At 48.5% G+C, this 27,709-nt stretch overlaps 1 protein-coding gene across 6 annotated transcripts in view; it reads right to left on the bottom strand.

Moving 5' to 3' along the window:
• The window catches only part of LOC106993192 (uncharacterized), a 48,647-nt gene extending 21,035 nt beyond the window's left edge, over positions 1 to 27,612 (bottom strand). For 3 of the 6 annotated variants that reach the window (XR_013403562.1, XR_013403561.1, XR_013403564.1), the window contains exon 1: positions 9,878 to 10,123. Coding sequence is in view for 3 of the 6 variants with exons in the window: in XM_077962394.1 (XP_077818520.1) it covers positions 25,719 to 27,353 (1,635 nt within the window). In the remaining 3 variants the exon portion in view is untranslated. Of the gene's footprint in view, positions 1 to 9,877; positions 10,124 to 17,727; positions 17,854 to 19,086; positions 19,378 to 25,123 lie in introns of those variants that run through there. The other 3 variants (XM_077962394.1, XM_077962393.1, XM_077962395.1) reach the window with 3 other exon arrangements.
• Between the last annotated feature and the right edge of the window lie 97 nt (positions 27,613 to 27,709).

Raw genomic sequence — 27,709 nt, 5'->3', positions numbered from 1 at the left:
ACAGCCATTCAGCAGCAGAATGGGGGCTGCCCTTGCCACCTAGGCCATCCAGGCTGGGGCTCCTGAGCTGCGTGGTCCTCCCTTCATCACTCACCCCTTCTCTGCCAGCCCTCCTCCCCTGCCCTCCCTCCACAGGAGCCCTTGGATTTATCCACACCTGCTGGTGCCGACATGCCCTAGACTGAAAGCACCGCTCCAGGTGTGGTTTCGCCTGGTGAATGGAGAGGCACGGGGCAGCTCTGTGTCCAGAGGTGGGAGAGGCTGTTCAGGGCCTGCCTTGCGCTTGGGTTCAGCCAGCGCAGCTGCCCCCGTCCATGCCAGGCCGTTCTGTTGATCCCCGCTATCGAGCGGAGCGTCAGGACAGGAGCTTTTGCTGTCTCCTTCCTGCCTTAGAACCCCACCCACTGTGTTTTTTCTCATCTGAATCTCATTTTGAAATCTCCAGCCCAAGGGGTTTCCCAACACCTCCCAGTTTTGAATCAACCGGCTGATGCCAGCACTCCCAGATGAGGAATAGAGATGTGAGGTGTGACCTGGCCTGGCACTGCGCCCTGAAGACACTCCTGTGCCCGCAACAGTCATCCGACTGGTGGCATCTGGACAAACAAACCTAGTTCCCTCCTTAGCTTCCATGAAGGAGAAAAACAAGTGGGTACAAGCTGAGTACAAGGCTGGGAGTGGAACTGTAGGAACAAGGACTGGCCAGATGGGGACACCAAGGCAGTCACGCTCCTCCCCTGGAGCCACAGCTGCAGGTCTGGCCTGCACCAGGTGGTTCTCTTGGGCAGCCAAAGAATTCTCTGCCCCCACCAGTGTCTCGGTGGAAACCATGCCCAGTCTCTCTCGGGGCCACCCCACAGGAATATGCCTTTAGTTCCCCACCTATGGCTTCATGGGGAAGACTTCCGGCAGCAGGGGCCCAGACACGGCAGCAGAGTCTAGAGCAAACACAGAGAACTGGGTCAGTCTTCCTCTTTGTCCTACTGCAGCCTCGGGGTCCGGTCATTCTCCGAATGGGGCTGAAGGACACCAATAGAGCCAGAATGGCAGCCTGGGTCTGTGCATCATGTTCTAGCCAACAAAACATCCCACCTTGGATTTTATTTTTAAAATCTATTCAAAGCTTCGGTTCTGCATCCAATTCCCAGAGAGCCCATCCCCTCATCCAAATGCGCAGAGTGGCATGCCAGCACTGAGCCACCTCTGGAGGGTCGGCACCCTCTCACAGGGGTGAACACCGCAGACTGTAACTGAGCCTCTCTCTGCTCCTCTGATTTGAGGAGCAAGCACACCTGATACCACAGCAAGCACTTGTTCTTGGCACTTGGTGTCACTCTTGCTTCATCTTGGCTCAGCTTACACTCTTCAACAGACTGGTGGCGATCACCACAGAGAACTCTCTTCTTCCCCCTCAGCGCCACATGCACACACGTGCACACTCACACAAGTATACTCACATATGCGCACAATTGCACACATGCACACTTGCACACACACTCACAATTGCACACACATGCACTCACACACGCACTCACATACGCGTGCACACACACACTTGCACACACGCACATTCACACAAGCGCACAATTGCACACACGCACACTCCGCATGCACACTCACACACACACACACGCCCGCCAGGGCAGGAGCCTGGCTCTCCAGGAGACAGGGCAAGTGTCCAGACAGAAGGATGAGCGCCATGTTGTGGCACAGGAGGGCCCCATGGCGGATGGTGGGGAGGAAGGGCCGTGTGGACAGGCAGGGTGGGGTTGGGAGGGGTCCTCATCTTTCCTGAGCAGGGCCCTGGGTGGAACCAAGTCTTCTGCGATTGCTCATTGTTGACTTCATCAGCATATTCTTAAAATTCGAAATTGCTCAGAAGATAATCTAACAGCACAAACATGCACACATAAACAGTAAGAGTCCGTTGGCATCAAATTGGCAAAGTGTGGTGGCAGAAGCACAGGAAGGATCCATTCCAGGTGTGGGGCTTGCTGCCCCTCCCTCTTCAATGCGCTGGCTACCAAGCCTTTGCCAGTCCCCAGTGCAACAGTTCACAGACTTTTTTTCTGCTAAGAACGGCTTTTGGCAACCCCAAAAATGTGATGTGCCCTTTTGGTGGATAGAATTAATTGGCGTAATAGAACGTGTCCTCCTCTCAGCTTCAGCGCTGCTGCCTCTTCGCAGCTTCTCTCAGCCTCAGTTCTGTCACTTTTCCTCACTCAGACAACAACAGGTTCCTCCTAGCGAGGCGGTAATAAGCTCCCACTGGACTTTGGGGTCCTCTAGAATCACCTGCAAACTCCGCTCCTCCCTCCCAACGTTGTCTCTAGAAGATTCCTTTGTCCTCGAGGCTCTCCTTTCAGTGAAGGACCCTCATGGGGACACAGTGCCTCCTCTGGGACACACAGCCATAATATTCTTCTCATAAGAAATCCAACTCCTTGACCGGGCACAGTGGCTCACGCCTATAATCCCAGCACTTTGGGAGGTCAAGGCAGGTGGATCACCTGAGGTCAGGAGTTTGAGACCAGCCTGACCCAACATGGTGAAACCCCATCTCTACTAAAAATACAAAAATTAGCTGGGCATGGGGGTGCATGCCTATAATCCCAGCAACTCGGGAGGCTGAGGCAGAAGAATCACTTGAACCCGGGAGGCGGAGGTTGCAGTGAGCAGAGATCACACCACTGCCTTCCAGCCTGGGCAAAAGAGCAAGACTCCATCTCAAAAAAAAAAAAAAAAGAAAGAAAAGAAAACTCCTCTGCTACCCATGAGGGAAGGTGACTCAGGATGAAAGAGAAGTTTGACAATCCCTAAATATCACCAGCTTAAGAAGAGCCATTACCCAAGAAGTCAGTGTGGAAAGGGCTGCCGGCCTCAGCCACAGCTGTCCTCTACCCACACTGCCGCCTGCCGCAGGCCACAGCACTGTCAGCCGAAAAAGCCCAATGACATCTGGGTTACAGGGCTTGAGGCTGCCCTGATTTCTAGCCAACAGCTGGGCAGTCCTCAGCAAGAGCTCTCCTGGGAATGGGTCGGGGAGATTCCCTGTGCCCTGTCATTCTGACATCTCCCTGCACAAGGGAGCGGGTTAACCATGTCCTTGCCACCTCATCTTTGAAAACATCTCAGCCGGGCACGGTGGCTCAAGCCTGTAATCCCAGCACTTTGGGAGGCTGAGACGGGCGGATCAAAAGTCAGGAGATCGAGACCATCCTGGCTAACACGGTGAAACCCCGTCTCTACTAAAAAATACAAAAAAAGCTAGCCGGGCGAGGTGGCGGGCGCCTGTAGTCCCAGCTACTCGGGAGGCTGAGGCAGGAGAATGGCGTGAACCCGGGAGGCGGAGCTTGCAGTGAGCTGAGATCCGGCCACTGCACTCCAGCCCGGGTGACAGAGCGAGACTCCGGCTCAAAAAAAAAAAAAAAAAAAAAAAAAAGAAAACATCTCATAAAAGCGCATCAGAGAAAACAGTCTTTTCATCCCACCTATCATTAGTTCCCAGAACAGGGGCTGGGGGTAGGCAGCCTCCCTGAGAGTTTGCGGGATGAGGCAACACCGGCGCCTGAACTACCATTTAGCCTATTTCTGGAGATAAGCCTGTTGATGTCAAAGTCAGAAATGACCAACTCCAGCCAATAGCGCCCTGTGGAACTGGGTCTGTGGCATCTCCTTTCTCCCAGGCACCGTCCCCAGGGCAGGAGACAGGAACCCTAGATCGTGGGGGTTTGTGAACTGACCTAGGTAAATAATAACAAGTCGGGCTGCGCTCTCCTTGAGGTAGTTCAAAGTACTTTATCACCATTACCTCACTGATCTCACCAACATCCAAGGAAGGAAGGAAAGAAAAAAGGCAGAAGCTTTCTCATTTCATAAAACAAAAGTGAATGAGGGATGGGCACAGTGGCTCACACATGTGATCCCAGCACTTTGGGAGGCCGAGGCGGGTGGATCAGCTGACGTCAGGAGTTCAAGACCAGCCTGACCAACATGATGAAACACCGTCTCTACTAAAAATACAAAAACTTAGCCAGGCGTGGTGGTGGGCACATGTAATTCCAGTTACCCAGGAGGCTGAGACAGGATAATTACTTGAACCTGGGAGGCGGAGGTTGCATTGAGCCAAGATCTCATCACTGCACTCCAGCCTGGGCAACAGAGCAAGACTCCATCTCAAAAAAAAAAAAAAAAACAAAAACAAAACAACAACAACAAAAAAGTGAATGGGGAGTGGGAGCTTTTAGGTGAACCAGCTCCTATTCACTCACGGTCAGTGAAGAACAGGTATCTCAAATATACACAATAACACTAATGGGGAGGGGGGAGGGCACACAAATGAACTCCAAAGCCCTGACTGGCCCATAGCCAGAAAAAAACAAAAAAATTCCCGATTTGGGTAGAGGAGTCCTCAACTGGGAGTTTGACAGTTCAGACTGATTTCAAAAGACGGGCTGAATTTCACTCCTCTGTGCTGGAAAGGGTATCAAACCATAAATTCCCCCTGCCCTGACTTCACCAAACTGTAAACAACAGAGACGCGCACCTCAGTAATTAGAAGAAAAAGCTAAGTGGCTTGTCAGCTAAGTGGCTTGAGTAGGCATAGGTGTGGCTGGAAGCATTCTGTGTATTTTCTCTACAGCCAAATGTATAAATAGTCAGAAATACTAGTTTAATAAGCTTATAAATTTGGAGTGACTCTTTACATCTGACAGTGAGGTCTGGGGTTCAACTATTTCACCTCTGAAATCAAAGGGGCTGCTATGGAGTATTCATCTCTGACCACTTCTTTTTTTTTTGAGATGGCGTTTCGCTCTTGTTGCCCAGGCTGGAGTGCAGTGGCGCAATCTCAGCTCACTGCAACCTCTGTCTCCTGGGTTCAAGCAATTCTCCTGCCTCTGCCTCCTGAGTAGCTGGGATTACAGGCGCCCACCACCACGCCTGACTAATTTTTTGTATTTTTAGTAGAGATGGGGTTTCATCATGTTGGCCAGTCTGGTCTTGAACTCCTGACCTCAGGTGATCCACCCACCTCGGCCTCCCAAAGCGCTGGGATTACAGGCGTGAGCCACCACGCCTGGCCCATCTCTGACCAATTCTTCCAGAATGTTCCACAGGTTTCTTCCTCACACTTTATGATTCTATTTTACTGACACAAACAATTTGCCCTCCAATGTTTTGTGGAGGGGATAACAACTCTGGGTATTCAAAGATGTTTTCTGACATCTTCTCTCTTTCCTTCCCTTCTTGGTCTGCCCTGGACTACCTGAAATGCCTCCAAAACACGTGCTTCCCTTACCAATGTTCATGAGATGGGTACTTGTCCTGGTTAACTCCTACAAATTCACAAGATTCTCTAATGTTCAAGTTCAAAGCACTTGCATCTCTAGGTAATCATTGTTTGCTATAATGGTCTTTAGTTTTTTCTATCTACAATGTTTCTTTTTCTTTTTTTTTTTTTTTGAGATGGAGTCTTGCTCTGTCGCCCAGGCTGGAGTGCAGCGGCCAGATCTCAGCTCACTGCAAGCTCTGCCTCCCGGGTTCACGCCATTCTCCTGCCTCAGCCTCCTGAGTAGCTGGGACTACAGGCGCCCACCACCTCGCCCGGCTAGTTTTTTGTATTTTTTAGTGGAGACGGGGTTTCACCGTGTTAGCCAGGATGGTCTCGATCTCCTGACCTCGTGATCCACCCGTCTCGGCCTCCCAAAGTGCTGGGATTACAGGCTTGAGCCACCGCGCCCGGCCTTACAATGTTTCTAAACATTAATTTAATTGAACTTAAAAGCGACTGTGCATAATGTGCCGCAACTTGGCACTCAGCTCATGTAAACAGTGTGTTGCTGACAGGGTAGGTCTAGTGCAGGAAATAACCCCGTCAGCAGCGCTGTCCCACATAGGACTACAAATCCATGACAGCCTCAGGGTTCCCCACGAGTCACAATGGGTGATGTCATTCTTCTGGGGCTTGGCTAGGCTATGGCTGGGTCTAGAGGCACTCTCTCTTCCCAGTCCGTTTTTAGAACTAATATTTGCAGTGCTACTTCCACATTTCCCTCTATTTCTGATTCATGCCAGCCTGGGGCCTGAGACAGAATAAGCCTGCAGCTGAACACATTGTTACCACTTTTTTTCCAGAACCTTAGGAAAACGTTGTTAATATCCAGGGCTATGAGTGACCTTGCCGTCCCACATCATGGAACTGTTTATTAAACAGACGGATGGACAACCTTATAATTAGGTCAACTACGTATACTCCGATTCAAGCCCTTGGTTCCATTCCTTTTCTCTCTAAGATTAGGGAATTTCTCAATGACCAATAACGCACAAATGCCCCCCCCTCACATCCCGAGGGAGATTGCTCAGCCTACAGCCACCCTGTGAAGATCCCATGACTTCTGGCATCTGCCCCAATAACCCAAGTCTCTTATCTGTGAGCTTTGGTTTGTCAGACCCTGTTGTTCGCATTAGTCTTCCTGTGCCTGTGAGGACAGAACCCGGACAAAGTGGGAGTCCTGATCCTGCATATGCTGGTTGAATAGGTAAACACCCTCAGATAAGGAGGCCTTGGGAAAACCATTGTGACGTCCTAAGAATGCAAGGTGTAAAAGTTCTGATCCCACTCTCCCACCCCTAAACCAGTTGAGACACAGACCTGCCCTTCCCCAGGTTGACTTGGCCCGAGTAGATAGCATCTGCAATCTACACTCGCTCCCTCCCTCCCAAGTGAATCAGTCCCCAACTGGTTACCTCCCCAGGCTCCTTGGAGACAACGCCAAGTACAGCCTAAGGGGTGACGGCTCCATTTCAGGAGCCTGGCATCTCCGAGAGTGCCACCCCAATCCTCCGCTTTGGGCAGGTGCATGGGGAGGACTCAGGAAAGAGGTGTTCTGCCATGGACCAGTCCAGGTCCAAAAAGTCTCGAGAAGTGCCCGGGAGCCAGGAGAAGAGCCGAGAGATGAAAGGAGATGCCTGAGGTGCCGCAGCCCAGGTCTGAGCCGGGCTAGAAACCGCGTGACAAAACAACGATGCGTTCTTAGCCGTGATGGAACTCCCAGATTAGCTCAGCTTTCTTCCTTTTGTTTTGTTTTGTTTTATTCATCTCTGTAGCATCTGTTTTCCTCTGGGCATGTGACACTTCCACTTTTTCCCTTCTTTGGTCCTCTTCCAGAGGTTCTGTTCTGTGCCGGATTAGGTCAGGAGTGATGGATTGTTCTTATACACACGGGATATGGTGGATGAATGTGTTGATCTGACACTCATTGAGAGTTCTAAACAGGGAATGATAGCAGTGACAAGTGGCGAAAGACACAGCCCCTGCCTCTCGAGCTTCTGTGGGACCCAGCAAGCTGGTGGGGCGCACCCAGCTTTATGCATCTGCCCTCAGGAGAGCTGCACAAGCTCCAATGTTTCTACTTTTATTTTTATTTATTTATTTTTTGAGATGGAGTCTCACTCTGTTATCCAGGCTAGAGTACAGTGGCACGATCTCTGCCCTCCAAGTTCAAGCGATTCTCCTGCCTCAGCCTCCCAAGTAGCTGGGATTACAGGCGCCTGCCACTGCGCCCAGCTAATTTCTGTATTTTTAGTAGAGACAGCGTCTCACCATCTTGGCCAGGCTGGTCTTGAACTCCCGACCTCGTGATCCACCCACCTTGGCCTCCAAAAGTGTTGGAATTATAGGCGTGAGCCACCGCGCCCAGTCTCAGGCTCCGATTTTTCTAAATGGAAGCCTCATCTCTTACTGACCCACTGGGTAACGGAACCCTTGATTTTTTTTTTTTTTTTTTTTTTTTGAGACGGAGTTTCACTTTTGTTGCCCAGGCTGGAGTGCAATGGCGCGATCTCAGCTCACTGCAACCTCCGCCTCATGGGTTCAAGCGATTCTCCTGCCTCAGCCTTCCTGAGTAACTGGAATTACAGGCATGTGCCACCACATTCAGCTAATTTTGTATTTTTAGTAGAGATGGGGTTTCTCCATGTTGGTCAGGCTGGTCTCGAACTCCCGACCTCAGGTGATCTGCCCACCTTGGCCTCCCAAAGTGCTGGGATTACAGGCATAAGCCACCACACCCGGGCAGAACCCTTGATTTTTATGTAAGACCGATCTCTTGGCCTGGCGCAGTGGCTCATGCCTATAATCCCAGCACTTTGGGAGCCCAAGGCAGGCAGATCATCAGTTCAGGAGATTGAGACCATCCTGGCCAACATGGTGAAGCCCTGTCTCTACTAAAAATACAAAAATTAGCTGGGTGTGGTGGCATGCACCTGTAAACTCAGCTACTTGGAAGGCTGAGGCAGGAGAATGGTTTGAACCCGGGAGGCAGAGATTGCACAGTGAGCCAAAATCACGCCACTCCACTCCAGCCTGGCAACAGAGTGAGACTCTGTCTCAAAAAAAAAAAAAAAAACGGATCTCCCGCTGGTAACGACTGGTTAATTAGTCTCTGGTCTTCTGTCCTCCTTCTACTCAAATGCTCCAGAAGAGCTCTGTATTTAAATACGCCCAAGTATGAATCTCTGGTCAAGTGAAGACTATTTCTAGAAAACGAGTAAGTCTTCCCAAATTCATCTGCCTCAGCTAGGACGGGCATAAATCACTTTTTCTTGAATTGGTCTGCATTGCATATCCCCCATTTCCTTTTCATCTTTTCTTTTTTTAATTGCCAAACAAGATGTATGCCACCCAAGCCACAAAATGGTAGACAACCAATTTCTGTCCTGCTACATCCAAAATTCTCTAAGGTTCTACAAATACGAGCAATGATCACTAAATGACTTGTGCTGTAAGGGAAGAAGAGGAACTGGAAATATTCTGGCTAGTGCCAGGAGCTCTGGGGACCCCAGCTCTGCCTGGCTGCCTGGGTCCAGTCATTCCCAAGGAGATAATGTCTATGGCTGCTGACAGGTCTCTCTGGTGACCACACTTTCAGAACTGGAAATTGGTGGTGGCCTGATATGTAGCCTGACAAAGGGCCAGTGTGTCTCTGTCCCAGAAATTGAGATTGTCCCAGAAATCTGAGGCCACATGGTTACCCGCAGGACAGTTCTGACACCATTTAGCTCATTAAAGCAGATGTTCAAACTCTCCAAACCCACCTATCTACTCACAATTTGCATCCCTCCAACCCCCATCAGTCCCCTTTTTTTTTAAAAAAGAGATATGTTAAGCCAGGCATGGTGGCTCAGGCCTGTAATTCCAGCACTTTGGGAAGCTGAGGCAGGAGGATCACTTGAGACCAGGAATTTGAGACCAACCTGGGCAACACAGCAAGACCCTGTGTCTACAAAAAATCAAAATAAAAAAATGAGCCAGTGATGCGTGCCTGTGGTCCCAGCTACTCGGGAGGCTGAGATGGGAGGATTGCTGGAGCCCAGGAGGATGAGGCTGCAGTAAGCTGTGATTGTAACACTGAACTCCAGCCTGGGCAACAGAGCCAGACCCTGTCTCCAAAAAAAGAAAGAAAAAAGAGAGAAATGCTAGCGGTAAAAACAAACAAAAAAACCTAACTTAAAGCCTGCACATTTCCCACAGGAGGTTGTTTATGGCCCTGTATCCAGCTGGCTCTTCCTAGATTCAAAAGTAATTATTCCAAAAGAATGCTTTATGGTTAAAATTAAACCACAGTCCAAACGCTATTAGAACCAGACTTTGAACAAATGCCAAAGAGGACAGTTATGAACATCTTGACAAAAAAAGAGATCTACCAGAAGGAAGAAATCTAAAACAAAAAAATTAAGTAAAATGTTGAAACCTGTTCAACCACCCTACTATAGTTAGTACGCACTTTTTAACCACATTAGGAAAGCGAAACTCGTCGTGGGTGGGGTGGAAACGCTGCCAGGTCATCCTGTCTAAAGAAACTCGGGTCGCGCCTACCTGAGGGACGTGCGGGCGCGGCTCGGCCCCCACGAGGCGCCCCGACACCCCGCCGGCCGCGCGGCTCCCGCAGGCACAGCGCCCGCCCCGGCGAGCACCAGTGCATCACCCCGGTGACGTGGGTCACCTGCCCTGATGCGTTATTCCGACGCTTGATGAAGAAACCAGCATCTAGGAAAACACAGAGGCGCCCATTAGCGTGCACGAAAATGCCCGAGGGAGCTGAGAGCTGGCGAAGTCACGAGTGCCGGGCTCCGGGCGGGAGGTGGGGGCAGGGCGGCGGGGCAGGGCCGGGGCGGGAGCGGCGATCCGCTGCCGGATCAGCAGCGCCCCCTCCTGGAACGCCGGGAGCGCCGCGCGCTCGGGTGCCGCTCTCCTTCCAGCCCGGCGCGCCGCTGCCCCCTATCGGACAAACGCTTTGACCGTTGGCTAAAGCAAGTATCAGACGTCAACTCCTCCAGGTGGCAAGCACGCCTGGCCAAGCCTCAGTTTCTACATCTCTCAAATGGGCGCGATGGCAACACCAGCTACCCTTGCACACCTCAGAGGGTGACCAGGAACAAATGAAGGAAGAGCCGCTGTTTCTCCCTGGGCTGGCCTCACTGCTTAGGCCCGCCTCGCTGCTTAGGCCCTAACAAAATCCAAGTCGCCTCCCTGAGGTCATCTTTCTCCCCCTTGTCTGAACTAGGAGCAGAGTTATAAAACCACAGTCATGTTGTTCTAAGAGTGGTGTCTCTCTTCTAGTAGCTTCAGTAACTACACAAATGTATTTAGCATGATTTTCAAAACATTTTTTCTTATAAGCATGTATCATAATTTAAATTAGTTTTCTGGCAATTAGCCATTCACTGTCTAAATCCCCCACCACACTGTGAGTCCTGGGGATGCAGGGACCTCCCTGCCACTGTCATTGTTGTGTCTCCAGAATCTGCCTAGCATAGTGCCTCCCACACAGTAGGTGCTCAATAAATCACTGTTGGAAAAATACATGGATGAAGCCTAGGAGCTGGAGGCTAGCCAGAAACAGAAAGGACAAAGTCAGATATGGGGGGAAATAGTATTTCCAGAATGGTAACTCAAGTTAATATTAAAAATGAGGCCAAAGGCCGGGTGAGGTGGCTCATTTCTGTAATCCTAGCACTTTGGGAGGCCGACGTGGGTGAATCACTTGAGGCCCCAGGAGTTCGAGACCAGTGGGGCCAACACGGTAAAACCCTGTCTCTCCTAAAAATAGAAAAAATTGGCCGGGTGCGGTGGCTCAAGCCTGTAATCTCAGCACTTTGGGAGGCTGAGACGGGTGGATCACGAGGTCAGGAGATCGAGACTATCCTGGCTAATGCGGTGAAATCCCGTCTCTACTAAAAAAAAAAAAATACAAAAAACTAGCCGGGCGAGGTGGCGGGCGCCTGTAGTCCCAGCTACTCGGGAGGCTGAGGCAGGAGAATGGCGTAAACCCAGGAGGCGGAGCTTGCAGTGAGCTGAGATCCGGCCACTGCACTCCAGCCTGGGCGACAGAGCGAGACTCCGTCTCAAAAAAAAAGAAAGAAAGAAAGAAAAAATTAACTAGGCGTGGTGGTGCGCATCTGTAATCCCAGCTACTGAGGAGACTGAGGCATGAGAATCTCTTCATGCCTCCCTTCATGGGAGGCAGAGGTTGCAGTGAGCCGAGATTGCACCACTGCACTCCTGCCTGGTGACAGAGTGAGACTCTGTGTCAAAAAATAAAAATAAAAAAGGCCAGACACAGTGACTCACGCCTATAATACCAGCACTGGAGGAAGCCAAGGTAGGAGGATCACTTGAACCCAGGAGTTCAAGACCAGCCTGGGCAACAAGGTGAAACCACATCTCTGCAAAAAATACAAAAATTAGCCAGGCGGCCGGGCGCGGTGGCTCAAGCCTGTAATCCCAGCACTTTGGGAGGCCGAGGCGGGCGGATCACAAGGTCAGGAGATCGAGACCACAGTGAAACCCCGTCTCTACTAAAAATACAAAAAATTAGCCGGGCGTGGTGGCGGGCGCCTGTAGTCCCAGCTACTCAGGAGGCTGAGGCAGGAGAATGGCGGGAACCCGGGAGGCGGAGCTTGCAGTGAGCCGAGATCGCGCCACTGCACTCCAGCCTGGGCAACAGCGTGAGACTCCGTCTCAAAAAAAAAAAAAAAAAAAATTAGCCAGGCACTGTGGCGCATGTCTGTAGTCTCAGCTATTTGGGAGGCTGAGGTGGGAGGATTGCTTGAGCCCAGGAGGTGGAAGCCGCAGTGAACCATGATCACACCACTGCACTCCAGCCTGGGTGACAGAGTGAGATCCTGTCTCTAAATAATAATAATAATTAATAAAATAAAATAAAATAAAAATGAAAGGCCGGGCACAGTGGTGAGTGCCTATAATCCCAGCTACTCAGGAGACAGGTTGGAGGCTCACTTGAGCCCAGGTGTTCTAATCCAGCTTGGGGAATGTAGCCATCTCTATTTTAAAAAGAAAAAAGAAAGAAAAGGTAGGGATGATGAAAAAGGTTTTTAAATAGAAAGACGTGGTGGTTGCACAACATTGTGAATGCATCAAATGCCACTGAATGGTACGCTATAAAATGATTAATTATATGTTATACGCATTTCACCTCAATAAAAAAAATGAAAGGGCAGAATTGTAATACAATCATTATGATCCTTCCTGATTTAGACACTGCAAATACTTGATGAAGTCAACATAAAGAGAATAACTTTTATAGAGTGTTCTACAGTTGACATAAATGTTTCATATAAATGATTTCATTTGTCCCTCCCAACAAGCCCATGAACTTGCAGACGAGGAAAACAGGATTGCAGATCAGTGGCTTCCTTCCAACAGGTAGGGCACACTCCCACTCGGGGGCTCTGCCCTTGAGGCTCCCCGCTATGAAAAGACTTCCTCCAAACCACAGCTTCCCCCTGCCCTCTTGCTGGGCTCTGCTTCAAGAGTCACCAGAAGGGCCTTCCTCAAAGAGCGGCCCTCCTCCCCACCGTCATTCTCTCTCCCTTACCCGGCTTGAGTTTTTCTTTAAAATTCTTCAGACATATTATATTGACATTATTTCTTTTTGTCTCCTTCCATGATAATGTAAGCACCAAGAGAACAGGGCTATTTGTGAGTTTTGTTCTCTGTTATAATCCTGACATCTGGAATGGTACCTGACAAATAATAGGTGCTTAATAAATACTGTTAAATGAATGCATTTGTTAATTGGCCAGATCTTTTGAGGAGCCAAGGCTTTTTAGGTCACATCACAAAAACGAAATTACAATGTGATGGAGATAAAATACCAGTTGTGAGAGGCCTGTAACGAAGCGCTACCCAGTTCACTGATTATTCCCTGCGTGTGCTCCCCTTATCCCCCAGGGAGGCACCTGTCTGTTGTATCCCTGGCTTCCAGCACGGTGCTAGACACCTAGTATTAGGCACTGGTCTGCATCAGTAAGCAACAATGGATTCTGAGCAACATAGACAAGAACAGAACTGGCCACAATGCACATCCCAGTCCCACCCTAGGTGTGCACATGGCAGGGAACGGGGAGTCTCTGAGGATCAGAAGAAGGAGGAAGGAGGACATGCAGGACAGGGGTCAGAGTCCAGGGAGCAGCAGAGCATGGCCTTGTGAGCCCCACGTGATCTGTGTAGAAATGGCTACCAAGACCAAGCTGATCTGCCATGCAAACCTTGCACGATTACTTCTTGTTCCCAGGAGAGAGCTTGCAGGGCTAGCATCTCATGAGTGGGGTTGGTGTGGTCTGACAGGATGGATGACCCCTGTGCTATGGACAGTGAGCCTCTGAGAGGCAGTGGCCACTCCATAATACTGTCCAGTGGCCTCTGAGAAATTCCTGGCCAGCAGTGGCCGCCTTCCTCCAGTTCCTGAGCCAGGCAGCCAGGTGTGATTGAAAGTTGTCAGGTATAACTCAAAGAACATAGATTAAGAGTCTAGAGGCTGAGCACAGTGGCTCACACCCGTAACCCCAGCACTTTGGGAGGCCAAGGCAGGTGGATCACCTGAGGTCAGGAGTTTGAGATTAGCCCAGACAACATGGTGAAACCCCATCTCTACTAAAAATACAAAAATCAGCCAGGCATGGTGGCAGACACCTGTATTCCCAGCTACTTGGGAGGCTGAGGCAGGAGAATTGCTTGAACCCGGGAGGCAGAGGTTGCAGTGAGCTGAGATCAAGCCACTGCACTCCAGCCTGGGCGACAGAGCGAGACGCTGGCTCAAAAAAAAAAAAAAAAGAAAAAAGAAAGAAAAAAGAAAAGAAAATAGGCCGGGCGCGGTGGCTCAAGCCTGTAATCCCAGCACTTTGGGAGGCCGAGGCGGGCGGATCACAAGGTCAGGACATCGAGACCACAGTGAAACCCCGTCTCTACTAAAAATACAAAAAATTAGCCGGGCGTGGTGGCGGGCGCCTGTAGTCCCAGCTACTCAGGAGGCTGAGGCAGGAGAATGGCGGGAACCCGGGAGGCGGAGCTTGCAGTGAGCCGAGATCGCGCCACTGCACTCCAGCCTGGGCAACAGCGTGAGACTCCGTCTCAAAAAAATAAAAAAAAAAAAAAAAAAAGAAAAAAGAAAAGAAAATAAAAAAGAAAAAGAGTCGACTCCTGTGCTTTGCTGGCAGCTCTGCTTCCCGCACCTGTTTGAACCTGTATCTCTAAGGGCAGTTTACAGATTGCAAACAAAAACTCACACAAGCATGAAATGTGGTCATTTGTCCAACCTGACCATGGACATAGGGGATTACTGTTACACTTTAAATGGAACAAAATAGGCCAGGCGCGGTGGCTCACACCTGTAATCCCAGCACTTTGGGAGGCCGAGGCGGGCAGATCACGAGGTCAGGAGATCGAGACCATCCTGGCTAACACGGTGAAACCCCGTCTCTACTAAAAACACAAAATCTTAGCCAGGCATGGTGGCAGGCGCCTGTAGTCCCAGCTACTAGGGAGGCTGAGGCAGGAGACTGGCGTGAACCCGGGATACGGAGCTTGCAGTGAGCCAAGATCGCGCCACTGCACTCCAGCCTGGGCGATAGAGCAAGATTCCGTCTCAAAAAAATAAAATAAAATAAATAAATAAATGGAACAAAATATTTAATACAGATAATACCTGTTTGCCAGTGTGGGCCTCACATTTGAACGTTATGGTACAGAAACATGTTTTCATCCTTAATAAATCATAAAAGTTTATTAAAATGTTCTTTTTTTTTTTTTGAGACCGAATTTCACTCGTCACCCAGGCTGGAGTGCAAAGGTGCAATCTTGGCTCACTGCAACCTCCACTTCCTGAGTTCAAGTGATTCTCCTGCCTCAGGCACCCGCCAACATGCCTGGCTAATTTTTGTATTTTTAGTAGAGATGGGATCTCACCATGTTGGCCAGGCTAGTCTTGAAAAAATGTTCTGAAAGTGAAGTTTCCTTCCCTCCCTCCCTCCCCTCCTCCTCCTTTCTTTCTTCCTTTCTTTCCTTCCTTTCCTTCCTTTTCTTTCTTTCTTTTTCTTTCTTTCTCTCTCTCTTTCTTTCTTTCTCTCTCTCTTTTTCTCTCTTTCTCTCTCTCTCTCTCTCTTTCTTTCTTTCTTTTCTTTCTTTCTTTCTTTTTAATGGTCTCGCTCTATCACCCAGGCTGGAGCGTAGTGGCACAATCTCGGCTCACTGCAACCTCCACCTCCCAGGCTCAAGTGATCCTCCCACACCAGTTTCCCCAGTAGCTAGGACTACAGGTGTGGGCCACCAGGACCATCTAATTTTTGTATCTTTTGTAGAAACAATTTTTGTACCTTTTGTAGAGACGCCATTTGCCTCGGCTGCTCTCAAACTCCTGGACTCGAGCAATCTGCCCACCTCGGTGTCCTAAAGTGCTGGGATTATAGGTGTGAGCCACTGCACGCAGACTCTGAAACTGAATTTCTTTCTTTCTTTTTTTTTTGAGACAGAGTCTCGCTGCAGGCTGGAGTGCAGTGGTGTGATCTCGGCTCACTGCAAGCTCTGCCTGCCGGGTTCATGCCATTCTCCTGCCTCAGCCTCCCGAGTAGCTGGGACTACAGGCGCCTGCCACCACGCCTGGCTAATTTTTTGTATTTTTAGTAGAGACGGGGTTTCACTGTGCTAGCCAGGATGGTCTTGATCTCCTGACCTCGTGATCCGCCTGCCTCGGCCTCCCAAAGTGCAGGGGTTACAGGCGTGAGCCACTGCACCTGGCCTGAAACTGAATTTCTGTAGAAAACTCCAAGCTTTGTAAACTGTGGTCCACGCCCCCATAAACAAACATGCACAGGTGCGTGCCCACACGCGCGCACACACACACACAATCTTCCCCCAAAGCTTCCTTATCATATGTCCAAAGTATGCAGCTCGAAATTCATGCAAATTATTTATTACAAAACAAATTTTTTAAAAATCACAACGTGATTTGCATACTGGCAATAGGCTGTTACTTGCCATTTGCCAGGGTATGATTTGTATTTTGTTTTCATTTATGCTGGTTTCAGGAACTCTGGCCATTTGCCGTTTCCCTGCACTACCTGTGCAGAACCCTCCTCCCCGTGGGAACTCAGGCATGGGTGGGCATTTAGTTTTTCTCAATTCCCACAGCATGTTTTCATCTTATATTGCCTAAAATTCAGAAAAGGTATTTAGCCATCAGTGGAGGCCTGGGCTTGGCAGGCATTAAATGCACAAACACAGCCTGGCGTCAAAGCCAAGCTGAGTGGCACACCTCGTGACGGAACAGCACAAGAGCAGACCCAGGTGCGTGCGCAGGTGTCAGGGGCCCCAGGCAGTGGGGCTGGCCAACTGGGGGGCACAGGCCCCAGTTGAAGGAAACAGAGAGAGGCAACTCCAGGTCCTACATGGGCCCAGTGTGGCCAGATCATCTCATTTTCCAAGAAAAGCCAGAAACATACTTTTTAATGTGAATCTCTGCATTTTATAAAGGTACCAATTAATTCTAAATATGGTGTTAAAATATTCTTTGGGGCAAACACAACACGTCTATGGCTGATGTGGCATCAAAGCCACCTGACTGTGAGCTCTCCAGAGTAGAAGATGGTTCCAGCAGGCTTCTGGACCGTTCATTCATTCACTGCTAACTAGGGCGGTCGCTTCACCTCCCAATCACATGGCAATGAAGACCCAGCCAGCTGGTAGAGCTACCACATAGGTCCAAACCCTCCTCACACCACCACTTACTACCAACACATACTAGCTATGTCATTTCGATTGACCACTCTGATGGGCTTCAGTGCCACCGCAGATAGTAATACAATCCTGCTTACAGGGCGGTTGTGGGATTAAGTTAGATAATATGGGCAACATGCCTAATGCAGAGTAAACATTTCACATCAACTACTGCTATCCATGCCCCTGGCGCCTCCTTCCTCACCATCCATTCACATTAATCAGCCAATTCTGTTAAATCGGACTTTTAATACTCTCTCAAGTCTTGTTTTTATTCCTCCTCTCTCTGCTGTAATTCATAACCTCATCCTCTCTACCTTGAACTATTTATTTATTTGTGTGTGTGTGTGTGTGTGTTTGAGACAGGGTTTTGCTCTGTCACCCAGGCTGGAGTGCAGTGGTGCGATCAAGGCTCGCTATAGCCTCAACCTCCCAGGCTCAAGTGATCCTCCCACCTCAGCCCCCTGAGTAGCTGGAACTACTGGCATATGCCACCATGCCCAGCTAATTTTGTTTATTTTTGTAGAGATGGGATCTCACTCTGTTGCTCAGGCCAGTCTGGAACTCCTGGACTCAAGCAATCCTCCTGCCTCGGCCTCTCAAAGTGTTGGGATTTCAGGCTTGAGCCACCTTGCCAGGCCTGAACTACTTACCATAATGATCTAGTAATCGTATCTCCACTTTACTGAGTGCCCGCACACCATGGCCTGGTGACTCCATCTCCGAGCCAGACTTCTCTATGTGAAGCACAGATCTGATGGCATCATCTTCCCTGTCACCTACAGAACAGTCACAATTCCTCCTGCCTTTGAGGCTCCCTCCCAAGTCTAGCCCTAGGCTCATATCCTGCTAGTTTCTTTTCCCTCTGCTCTGGGCCGGGCGTGGTGGCTAACGCCTGTAATGCAAACACTTTGGGAGGCCGAGGCTCAGGTGGATCACCTGAGGTCAGGAGTTTGAGATGAGCCTGGCCAACATGGTGAAACCCTGTCTCCACTAAAAATACAAAAATTAGCCAAGTATAGTGGCACATGCCTGTAATCCCAGCAACTTGGGAGGCAGAGGCAGGAGAATTGCTTGAACCCCAGAGACGGAGGCTGCAATAAGCCGAGATTGTGCCACTACATTCCAGCCTGGGTGACAGAGTGAGACCCTGTCTCAAAAAGAAAAAAAAAAAAAAAAGGCCAAGGCCAAGAGCCTGGTTTTACACATTTTTTGCATTCCCAGAGGGCATACGGTAAGTGCTCACTGTTTGCTGAATGAATTAATTGGACCAACTAAGAATGCATTTTAGCCAAAAGTTAATGTTACTTATTTCTTTGTTTGTTTGTTTTGTTTTGTTTTTTGTCTGAGACGGAGTCTCCCTCTGTCACCCAGGCTGGAGTGTGGTGGCATGATCTCTCTTCACTGCAACCTCCACCTCCCAGGCTCTATCGATTCTCCTGCCTCAGCCTCCCTAGTAGCTGGGGTTACAGGTGAGCACCACCACACCTGCTTAATTTTTGTATTTTTAGTAGAGATGGGGTTTCACCATGTTGGCCAGGCTGGTCTCAAATGCCTGACCTCCAGTAATCTGCCCGCCTCAGCCTCCCAAAGTGCTGGGATTACAGGCATGAGCCACGGCACCCAGCCAAAAGTTAATGTTACTTTAACACATTATGTTACAAGAAACAAGACTGGGACTATACAAAGAATAAAATAAAAAAATTTTTTAAATCATCCAGGCTTGAGCCCAGGAGTTTGAGACCAGCTTGGGCAACATAGTGAGACTCCATCTCTATTTAAAAAAATATACATATGTATATACACACACACACGATATACATATATTTTTAAAATATATATATGTTTATTTATATACATATATAAATGTATACATACACATATAAAATATACATATATGTATATAAAATCACTCAGGAGCCCTGGAATGTGTGTGTTTTGGTTAATTTTAGTAGAAAAGGGTATTACCTATGCAAAGCTCTAGTTGCCTAGATAACTGAAAATATCTGCACTTACCAGGTTGTTGGCATTTGTCTCGGTATCTTGGTCTTCATTTCTCTTTCTGTGGCCCTGGTGAAATGCGTCTGATATCTCAGGAGAAAATGTAATCCAAAGAACGAATGTGGTTGTCTGGTTTATCATTTGTATACTGTGCAGTGCAATCTGAGAGATTTTCACAAAGCCAAAAAGTGCCCAAGTATGACCTTGTGCCTGTGCAGGCCTCTTACAAAAAGAGACGATTCTCTGGCTCTCAGAGAGTTTCCAGAGGAGGCGAGGAGTGATGATCTCAGGATGGCAGAGATCTAGGAAAGAAAATAAACTTCATTTTTTTTGACATATATATATATTTATTATTATTATTATTGGAGACAGAGTCTCACTCTGTCACTTAGGTTGGAGTGCAGTGGAAGGATCTTGGCTCGCTGAACCTCCACCTCCAGGATTCAAGTGATTATTGTGCCTCAGCCTCCCAAGTAGCTGGGATTACAGGTGTGCGCCACCATATCTGGCTAATTTTTGTATTTTCAGTACAGACGGGGTTTCACCATGTTGGCCAGGCTGGTCTTAAACTCTTGACCTCAGGTGATCCGCCCGCCTAGGCCTCCCAAAGTGCTGGGAGTACAGGTGTGAGCCACCACACCCCACCAAAATTTATATTCTTAAATACTTGCCACCGAAGTGCTCATCCAGCAAGCATGAGCCGAATGAATGGAAAGGTTGCTACATAGCCTCATTCCCTACCCCCATGCAGGATCCCAGGCCTTGCTTTGGCAGGTGAAGAAGCCGAGGTTCAGGGCTTGTCTGGTAGGAATAGAGGAGGCCATTCAGCAGACAGAGCTGTTTCCAGCTCAGCTATGGAGTCAGGCTGCCTGGCTCTGGCAGTGTCTAGTGGGTAGAGTCAATAGAGTAATAGTTCCTGTCTCAAAGAGCTATTAGACTAAATTATAGAGAACATGTAAAGTGCTTAGCATGGTGCTGATTAAACTACTCTGGTTATTACAAGAATTCAGTAAACGCTAGCTATCATAATCATTTGTCAAAACGATCCTACCATGAGGCTTGAGCCATCTATAGCTTATCTTTACAACTCTGCCCACACCTTATTAATATCTCCACTTTATTGTCTAACAATGGGATCAGAGTTCCTAGAAAATGGAAGAACAAGCTCTCAGCTTCTGCCCAATAAAGAAGCAGAAATAGCGGAGCTGTGGAGAAGCAAACAGGTCTCATACACAGAACGCCTGGTTGTGCAACTGGCTTGGCGTAAAAATAGATCTGGACTCTCAATGGCCATGCAGGAAGGAAGAAAACAAAGGCGCAAGTCTTCAGGCTGCTGAGGGAAATTCTATACCCAGAAAAATCTCAAGTACAAGTATGGAACAAAGACAGTTTCAGGCTTTTGAGGCTTCAAAAAATGTGACATTCAAAGAAACGGGGTAAATTATTATAGCAATTTCTCAATAGATATTAAATAGTACTGAGACTGATAAAGTCACTGAATATGACGGGTTGATTCATTCTGCAAACACATGCTGAGTGCTACTATGTGCTGGTTACACACTGGACTAGAGAGGGTAACCAGACAGACACATATTGCTCCCCTCATAGAGCTCATTTACATCCTAGTGGGGACAGACAAATGTAAACAGCTACAGTAGGAAAGCTCTGAGTCAGAAGGTGATGAACGAACGTGATGGAGAAAGAGAAGTCAGGGCCTCTAGCCTCAACTTCCAGGAACTGGAACTACAGAACTACAGGAACTACAGCAGACAGAAGAACGAACTATGGCCGGGCGCAGTGGCTCATGCCTGTAATCTCAGCACTTTGGGAGGCCGAGGAAGGCAAATCACGAGGTTAGGAGTTCCAGACCAGCCTGGCCAACATGGTGAAACCCAGTCTCTACTAATAAATACAAAAATTAGCTGGGGATGGTGGCGGGCGCCTGGAGTCCCAGCTACTCAGGAGGCTGAGGCAGGAGAATAGCATGAGCCCAGAAGGTGGAGCTTGCAGTGAGCTGAGATCGTGCCACTGCACACCAGCCTGGGCAACAGTGTGAGACTCCATCTCAAAAAAAAATTACCAGCAACTGATGGCTTAAAACAACAGAGGTTTATTCTCTCGCAGCTCTAGAGGTCAGACGCTAAAACCAAGGTGCTGGCGGAGGCCACACTCTCTACAGAGACTCTGGGGAAGAATCCATTCTGTGCCTTTTCCAACTTCAGGCGACCATCGGCACTCCTTGCCTCATAGCTGCATCACTCCAGCCTGTGCCTGGGAGATCACACCGCCTCCTGCTCTCTGTGTGTCTGTTCTCCTTCTCTTCCTCTCTCTTATAAGGACACTTATAATGGCATTTATGACTCACCTCTAAAGTGGGCCCTTCTCTCGAGATCTTTAACTTAATTACATCTTTTGCCATTTTAAGGTAATATTCACAGGTTCCTGGGATTAGGAAGTGAATAGTGAATATATGTTTGGTGGACCACTTTTGTGCCTACCATAAGGAGCAAGAAAAATGGGGCAGTCACTGGAGGGAAATGTAGGGTACAGAGAGGTTTTTTGTTTTTGTTTTTTAAGATGGGAAAAGTTGGCAGTGTGCAGTGGCTCACGTCGGTAATCTCAGTACTTTGAGGTAGAGGCAGGAGGATCGCTTGAGCGCATAAGTTCAAGACCAGCCTAAGCAACATAGAGAGATCTCATCTCTACTTAAAAAAAAAAAAAAAAAAAAAAAAAAACTAACCTGGTGTGGTGGTGTGTGCACCCGTAGTCCCAGTTATTTGGGAGGCTGAAGAGATTGCTTCAGCTCAGGAGGTTGAGGCTGCAGTGAGCCATGATCATGCCACTGCACTCCAGCCTGAGTGACAGAGTGAGACCCTATCTCAAAAACAACAACGACAAAAAAAAAAAAAAAAAAAAGAACAACAACAAAAACGTTTGGAGATGGAGTGGGAACCAACTTGGCAGAGTGGAGGTAGCTGGCACTTAAGTACTTAAAGATAATAGAAACAAAAAGTTAACAGCTCACTCTACTTATCCCAAAAAAAGTTCAGGACACTGAGGGACCAGATACCTCAGATGGAAGGAAAAAGGCATAGATCTGAGAACAGAGAAATTGTTTAAGCATCTGTATATAAAGCAGTTAAGCTCACAAATCCCCCCAACCTTTTTTAGCCGGGCACCAACTCCCGTAGCACAGTAGAGGGTTTCCTCTCTGGGGAAATTGAATCTCAGAAGCACCAACTCAGGGACACCAGGCACAGCTGAAGATGGAGTGAGCACTGAGCTGAAAACAAGGGACTGGGTGAAAACATGTGTACCAAGTGGTGGCTCCACAACCCTCTCTCCCCACCCTGCTGCTATAACCTCTATAGCAGGGGCCATGCAGATATCCCCCAGACAGATTGGAGAATTCTCTGGAGAAACTAGATGGTCCCTTCAGTGAGATTTACAGATTCTGATATTTGGGTGTACCCAGTAAAATATCCTGCTTGCTTCAGTCGCCACAGAGTGGAGCCCATAGATCAACAAGCCCCAAATTGTGCTTCCAGTTGCTTCTGCTTAATGCCTCATTCTTAAATATGGACAGTCAGGCCGGGCACGGTGGCTCAAGCCTGTAATCCCAGCACTTTGGGAGGCCGAGACGGGCGGATCACGAGGTCAGGAGATCGAGACCATCCTGGCTAACACGGTGAAACCCCGTCTCTACTAAAAAAATACAAAAAACTAGCCGGGCGCGGTGGCGGGCGCCTGTAGTCCCAACTACTCGGGAGGCTGAGGCAGGAGAATGGCGTGAACCCGGGAGGCGGAGCTTGCAGTGAGCTGAGATCCGGCCACTGCACTCCAGCCTGGGCGGCAGAGCGAGACTCCGTCTCAAAAAAAAAAAAAAAAAAAAAAAAAAAAAAAAAATATGGACAGTCGAAGATCAAACATTTGAGGAAAACTTCCAACAATACACACACACACACACACACAAACAAAAAGGAGCGGGGGGATGGGGGGGAGCAGGGGGGTAGGGGGGAAGCCAGGGGGTGGAGGGGAAGCAGGGGAGGGGAACTCAGGGGGAAACAATAAGAAAAGCAGAAGAAAACTCAAAAACTGGAAAAATCCTTGGAAAGTTAAGAGAACAGACTCATGAAACAAGAACAGAAATACTATATATACAAAAAGAAGCATGGCCAGGTGCGGTGGCTCATGCCTGTAATCCCAGTCTTTGGGAGGCCGAGACAGGTGGATCACCTGAGGTCAGGAGTTCAAAACCAGCCTGACCAACATGGCGAAACCCCATTTCTACTAAAAATACAAAAAAATTAGCCAGGCGTGGTGATGCATGCCCGTAATCCCAGCTCGTGCAGGGCGCACAGGACGCTGAGGCAGCAGAACTGCTTGAATCGGGGAGGTGGAGGTTGCAATGAGCCAAGATCACACTATTACACTCCAGCCTGGGCGACAGAGTGAGACTCCATCTCAAAAAAAAAAAAAAGCAATCAATGAACAAGACAGCTAAAATGTAAAATTTCAATAGAAAGGATAGAAAGATATAGTTAATAAAGTTGAAAGTGGATCTCATGAAAATAGAGATGAGATTGGTGGTTACTGGAGACCAGGAAGGGTGGAGGAAATAAAGACATGCTAATGAGTAGAAATGTACAGGTAGATGGAAGAAATGGGACCCAGTGTTCTATAGGGTGACTGTAGTAAACAATAATCTGTTGTACATTTCAAAATCGCTAGAAGAGAATGATTCAAATGTTCCTGGCATAAAGAAAAAATAAATATTTAAGATGATGGATATCCCAATTACCCTGATTTGATCTTTACACATTATATGAATGTATCAAAATATTACATGTACCCCCAAAAATGTTCATCTATTATACATCAGTTGTTTTAAAGTTAATGAAATTGTCCAGAGAGTAGAATAAAAAGAGACAGACAAAAGGAGAAAAAAAGATAACAGCTATAATTCTGGGTCCAACATCCTCTAGTAAAGCCAGAGAAAATGGGATGAGGATATAGGTTGAGTTAGGGAGTGGTAGCAAACAGGTAATTTACATAGAAAAGAAAAATGCTCTCTATACAATTAAAAGAAAAGAACAAAAAGACTTATAAATAGCAATACTTGGAAGTTAGAAGATAGTGAGGGAATTAGCCAGGCACAGTGGCACATGTCTGTAATCCCAGCTACTTGGGAGGCTGAGGCATGATAATTGCTTGAACCAGGAGGTGGAAGTTGCAGTGAGCCAAGCTCATGCCACTGCTCTCCAGCCTGAGCGACAGAGTGAGACTTTGTCTCAAAAAAAAAAAAATTAATTAAAAGGAAAAAAAGAAGAAGATAGTGAGGAAATGCCTTAAAAAATCTAAGGGAAAAATATTTCCAGCCTAGAGTTCTATACCTAGCTAAACTATCAGTCAATTATGAACAAAGAATTGAGATTTTCAGACAGATAGTGTCCCAAAGTTTACCTTCCATAGTCACTTTCTCTAGGAGCTATTAAATGATGCAGTTGACCAAAGTGAGGGAATAAAACAAGAAACAGGAAGATCTAAGATCCAGGCAGTAGAAGCTGCAACACAGAAGAGCAAAAAGAGGTGGTATTGACATAGGGATTTTGTAGGACTAGTTTCCCAAGACACAGGTCACAAGACCCCACTAATAAAAAAGGATACAGCAGGCCAGGTGGTGGCTCACGCTTGTAATCCCAGCACTTTGGGAGGTCAAGGCAGGAAGATCACTTGAGATCAGGAGTTTGGGACCAGCCTGGCCAACATGCTGAAATCCCATCTCTACTAAAAATACAAAAATTAGCTGGGCATGGTGGCGGGAGCTTGTAATCCCAGCTACTCGGGAGGCTGAGGCAGGAGAATCGCTTGCACCTGGGAGGCAGAGGTTGCAGTGAGCCAAGATTGTGCCACTGCACTCCAGCCTGGGCAACAGAGCAAGACAGTCTCAAAAAAAAAAAAAAAAAAAAAAAAAAAAAAAAAAAAAGAAAGAAAGAAAGAAAAGAGAAGAGAAAGGAAAAGAAAAAAGAAAAGAAAAGAAGGACATACCTACCAACAAACAATCACCATTATGGCATGTGGCTTCTTATGTTTTTTCTCACTTCTTTCTTATCTCCTCTCCTGCTTTTGTCACTTGCGACCCCTTCATTCTTCAGGCTCCTCTTTCAGAAATTTTGCACACTTCAGCCTGCACCTTCTTCCACAACCCTCAAAATCTACCCTTTATCCTGCTGCAATTATCCCCCATCTCATACACCCCATCATGTGTCAGACAAAATCCTTCTAGCCCATCTTCCATCCTTTTCTCAAACATTTCCCTATGAGCTCCCAGTCAGCTTTTCTCCCAATACCCAAGTTTCCTCTGTCAACACGTTACCAACACGTTCTCTTTCTCCTCCATATGTTCCCACTCCCTCTGAACCAGCCACTCCTCTTTACTTCCTTTGATCCTGGCCTCCACCTTCAGCCCCAGTAGCTTTTCTTCCTCACTTCCACTCTCTTTTATTTTAGGCTCAGACTCTCTCCATTCCTCTCTCAACTTTACCCCTTCAGTGTAAAGTTGCCTGGCTCTAATTTCTCCTCTGACTTCCAGTACTTCCCTTGTCTGCCTCTTTCCTTGTTTGGTGTCAGTCCTTCATCTGCCTCATTCACTGGTACCTTCACCTATAATATCTTTATTTTCCATAGAAACAGATTCATCAGTGATATCTTTCACTTCACGCAAGACGCCCCCGTCAACTCCCACTCCTTTCTCAGTCCCTTGTAGTTCCTCACTCCCTTTGACACTTTCAAAAGGAATTTCCATCTCATCATCAGTAAATGCCATCACTCTTTCATCACCAGTAACTTCTACCACTTTTTCAATGTTCTCCTCATTTATGCTCCCCATTCTTGAAACCTCCAATTTCTCCCCACTGGTCCCCAACTTCTCCTCGCTAGATCTCAGCTTCTCTGCACTTGACCCCAACTTCTCTCCACTCAACCTCAGCTTCTCTCTGCTTGATCTCAGCTTCTCTTCACTGGTTCCCAGCTTCTCTTCGCTTGATCTCAGCTTCTCTCCACTCAACCTCAGCTTCTCATCACTGGTTCCCAGCTTCTCTCCACTCAACCTCAGCTTCTCTCTGCTTGATCTCAGCTTCTCTTCACTGGTTCCCAGCTTCTCTCTGCTTGATCTCAGCTTCTCTCCACTCAACCTCAGCTTCTCTCTGCTTGATCTCAGCTTCTCTTCACTGGTTCCCAGCTTCTCTCTGCTTGATCTCAGCTTCTTTCCACTCAACCTCAGCTTCTCATCACTGGTTCCCAGCTTCTCTCCACTCAACCTCAGCTTCTCTCTGCTTGATCTTAGCTTCTCTCCACTGGTTCCCCGCTTCTCTCCATTTGATCTCAGCATCTCTCCACTCAACTTCAGCTTCTCATCACTGGTTCCCAGCTTCTCTCCACTCCATCTTAGCTTCTCTCTACTTGATCTCAGATTCTCTCCACTTGATCTCAGATTCTCTCCACTTGATCTCAGCTTTCTGCCACTGGTCCTCAGCTTCACTCCACTGGACCCCTGCGTCTCTCCCCCGGACACCAGCTTCTCACTACTAGACCTCAGCTTCTCTACACTTGATCTCATCTTGTCTACACTCGACCTCAACTCCTCATTCTGCCCCAGTTTATATCCACTGGATCTCAAGTCCTCTCCAGTGGTCCCTACCTTCTCCCCAGCAGACCTCAACCTCTCTTCAAACCCAGACCCCTTCATAGGCCCTGCTGTCATCCCTGCACTCTTAGATTTAGCCCTTATTTCGTGTTTGACCTTTTGCTTTCCCCAAATCTCCCTTGGGCTGTCTTTCCCCAAATCTACTGAAGCATGTGATGCACTTGCTCCATGGTGCAGCAGCTTCACATCCGTCCTTTCCTGACTCGGGCCTGACTTCCCTTTCAAGACCGTCTTTTCCACATCTTCCAGTCTCCAGTACTCAGACTCCAGCTTCGGTTTTTGAGTGTTTCTACTCAGGAGCTCCACTCTTTTCCCAATCACCATAAGCTCGTTCCAAGGTTCCCAGGTTTTCTCTCGCAGCAACGGCACCCCCTTGCAGCCCCGCTCCATTGGCGACCGTCCGTGGACCGCGGCCTCGCTTGGGGCGCCCTGGCCGCGGGCCTTGTGGAGCCCCCTAGTCCTCCTAGGCTGCTTACCCCGCCGCTCCCTCCCGCCCAAGGGCGGAAACCTTAACAGACCCCCCTTCTCCACAGACACTGTCCCCTGCCCTCGCCCCTGGTCTACCACCCACATCCCCACCACTGCTCCCCATTTCCCGTCCCCACCCTGCCACCCTCACCCTCTTCCCCTTCCCCTTCCCCACTGCCTGGTGGGCGCCAAACTGGGCGAGTGCGCACGCGCAGGCCGCACGTGGCCGTTGGAAGGAGGGGCCCGGAACAGCGGCACAGGGTTGTGGGGGTTCAGTCCGCCGGGGACTGGAGGGAGACGCGGCACGCGGCCTCTGCGACCCTATGAGCTCTGACCCCAGCTCCCACACTGTAGCCTATCACCGGACCACTCTCCGTGCCGCGTGCCCCTTAAAAGCTGGGGCCTGGGACAAGAACGACAGACATTGCAGCCAATGGTGTCACGCACGGTGCCCCGGTACC

This window comes from Macaca mulatta, chromosome 14 (assembly GCF_049350105.2).
Source record: "Macaca mulatta isolate MMU2019108-1 chromosome 14, T2T-MMU8v2.0, whole genome shotgun sequence".
NCBI classification, from domain to species: Eukaryota; Metazoa; Chordata; class Mammalia; order Primates; family Cercopithecidae; genus Macaca; species Macaca mulatta.
The sequence above is the reverse complement of the archived record's forward strand: the minus strand, read 5'-3'. Positions and strand labels throughout refer to the sequence as shown.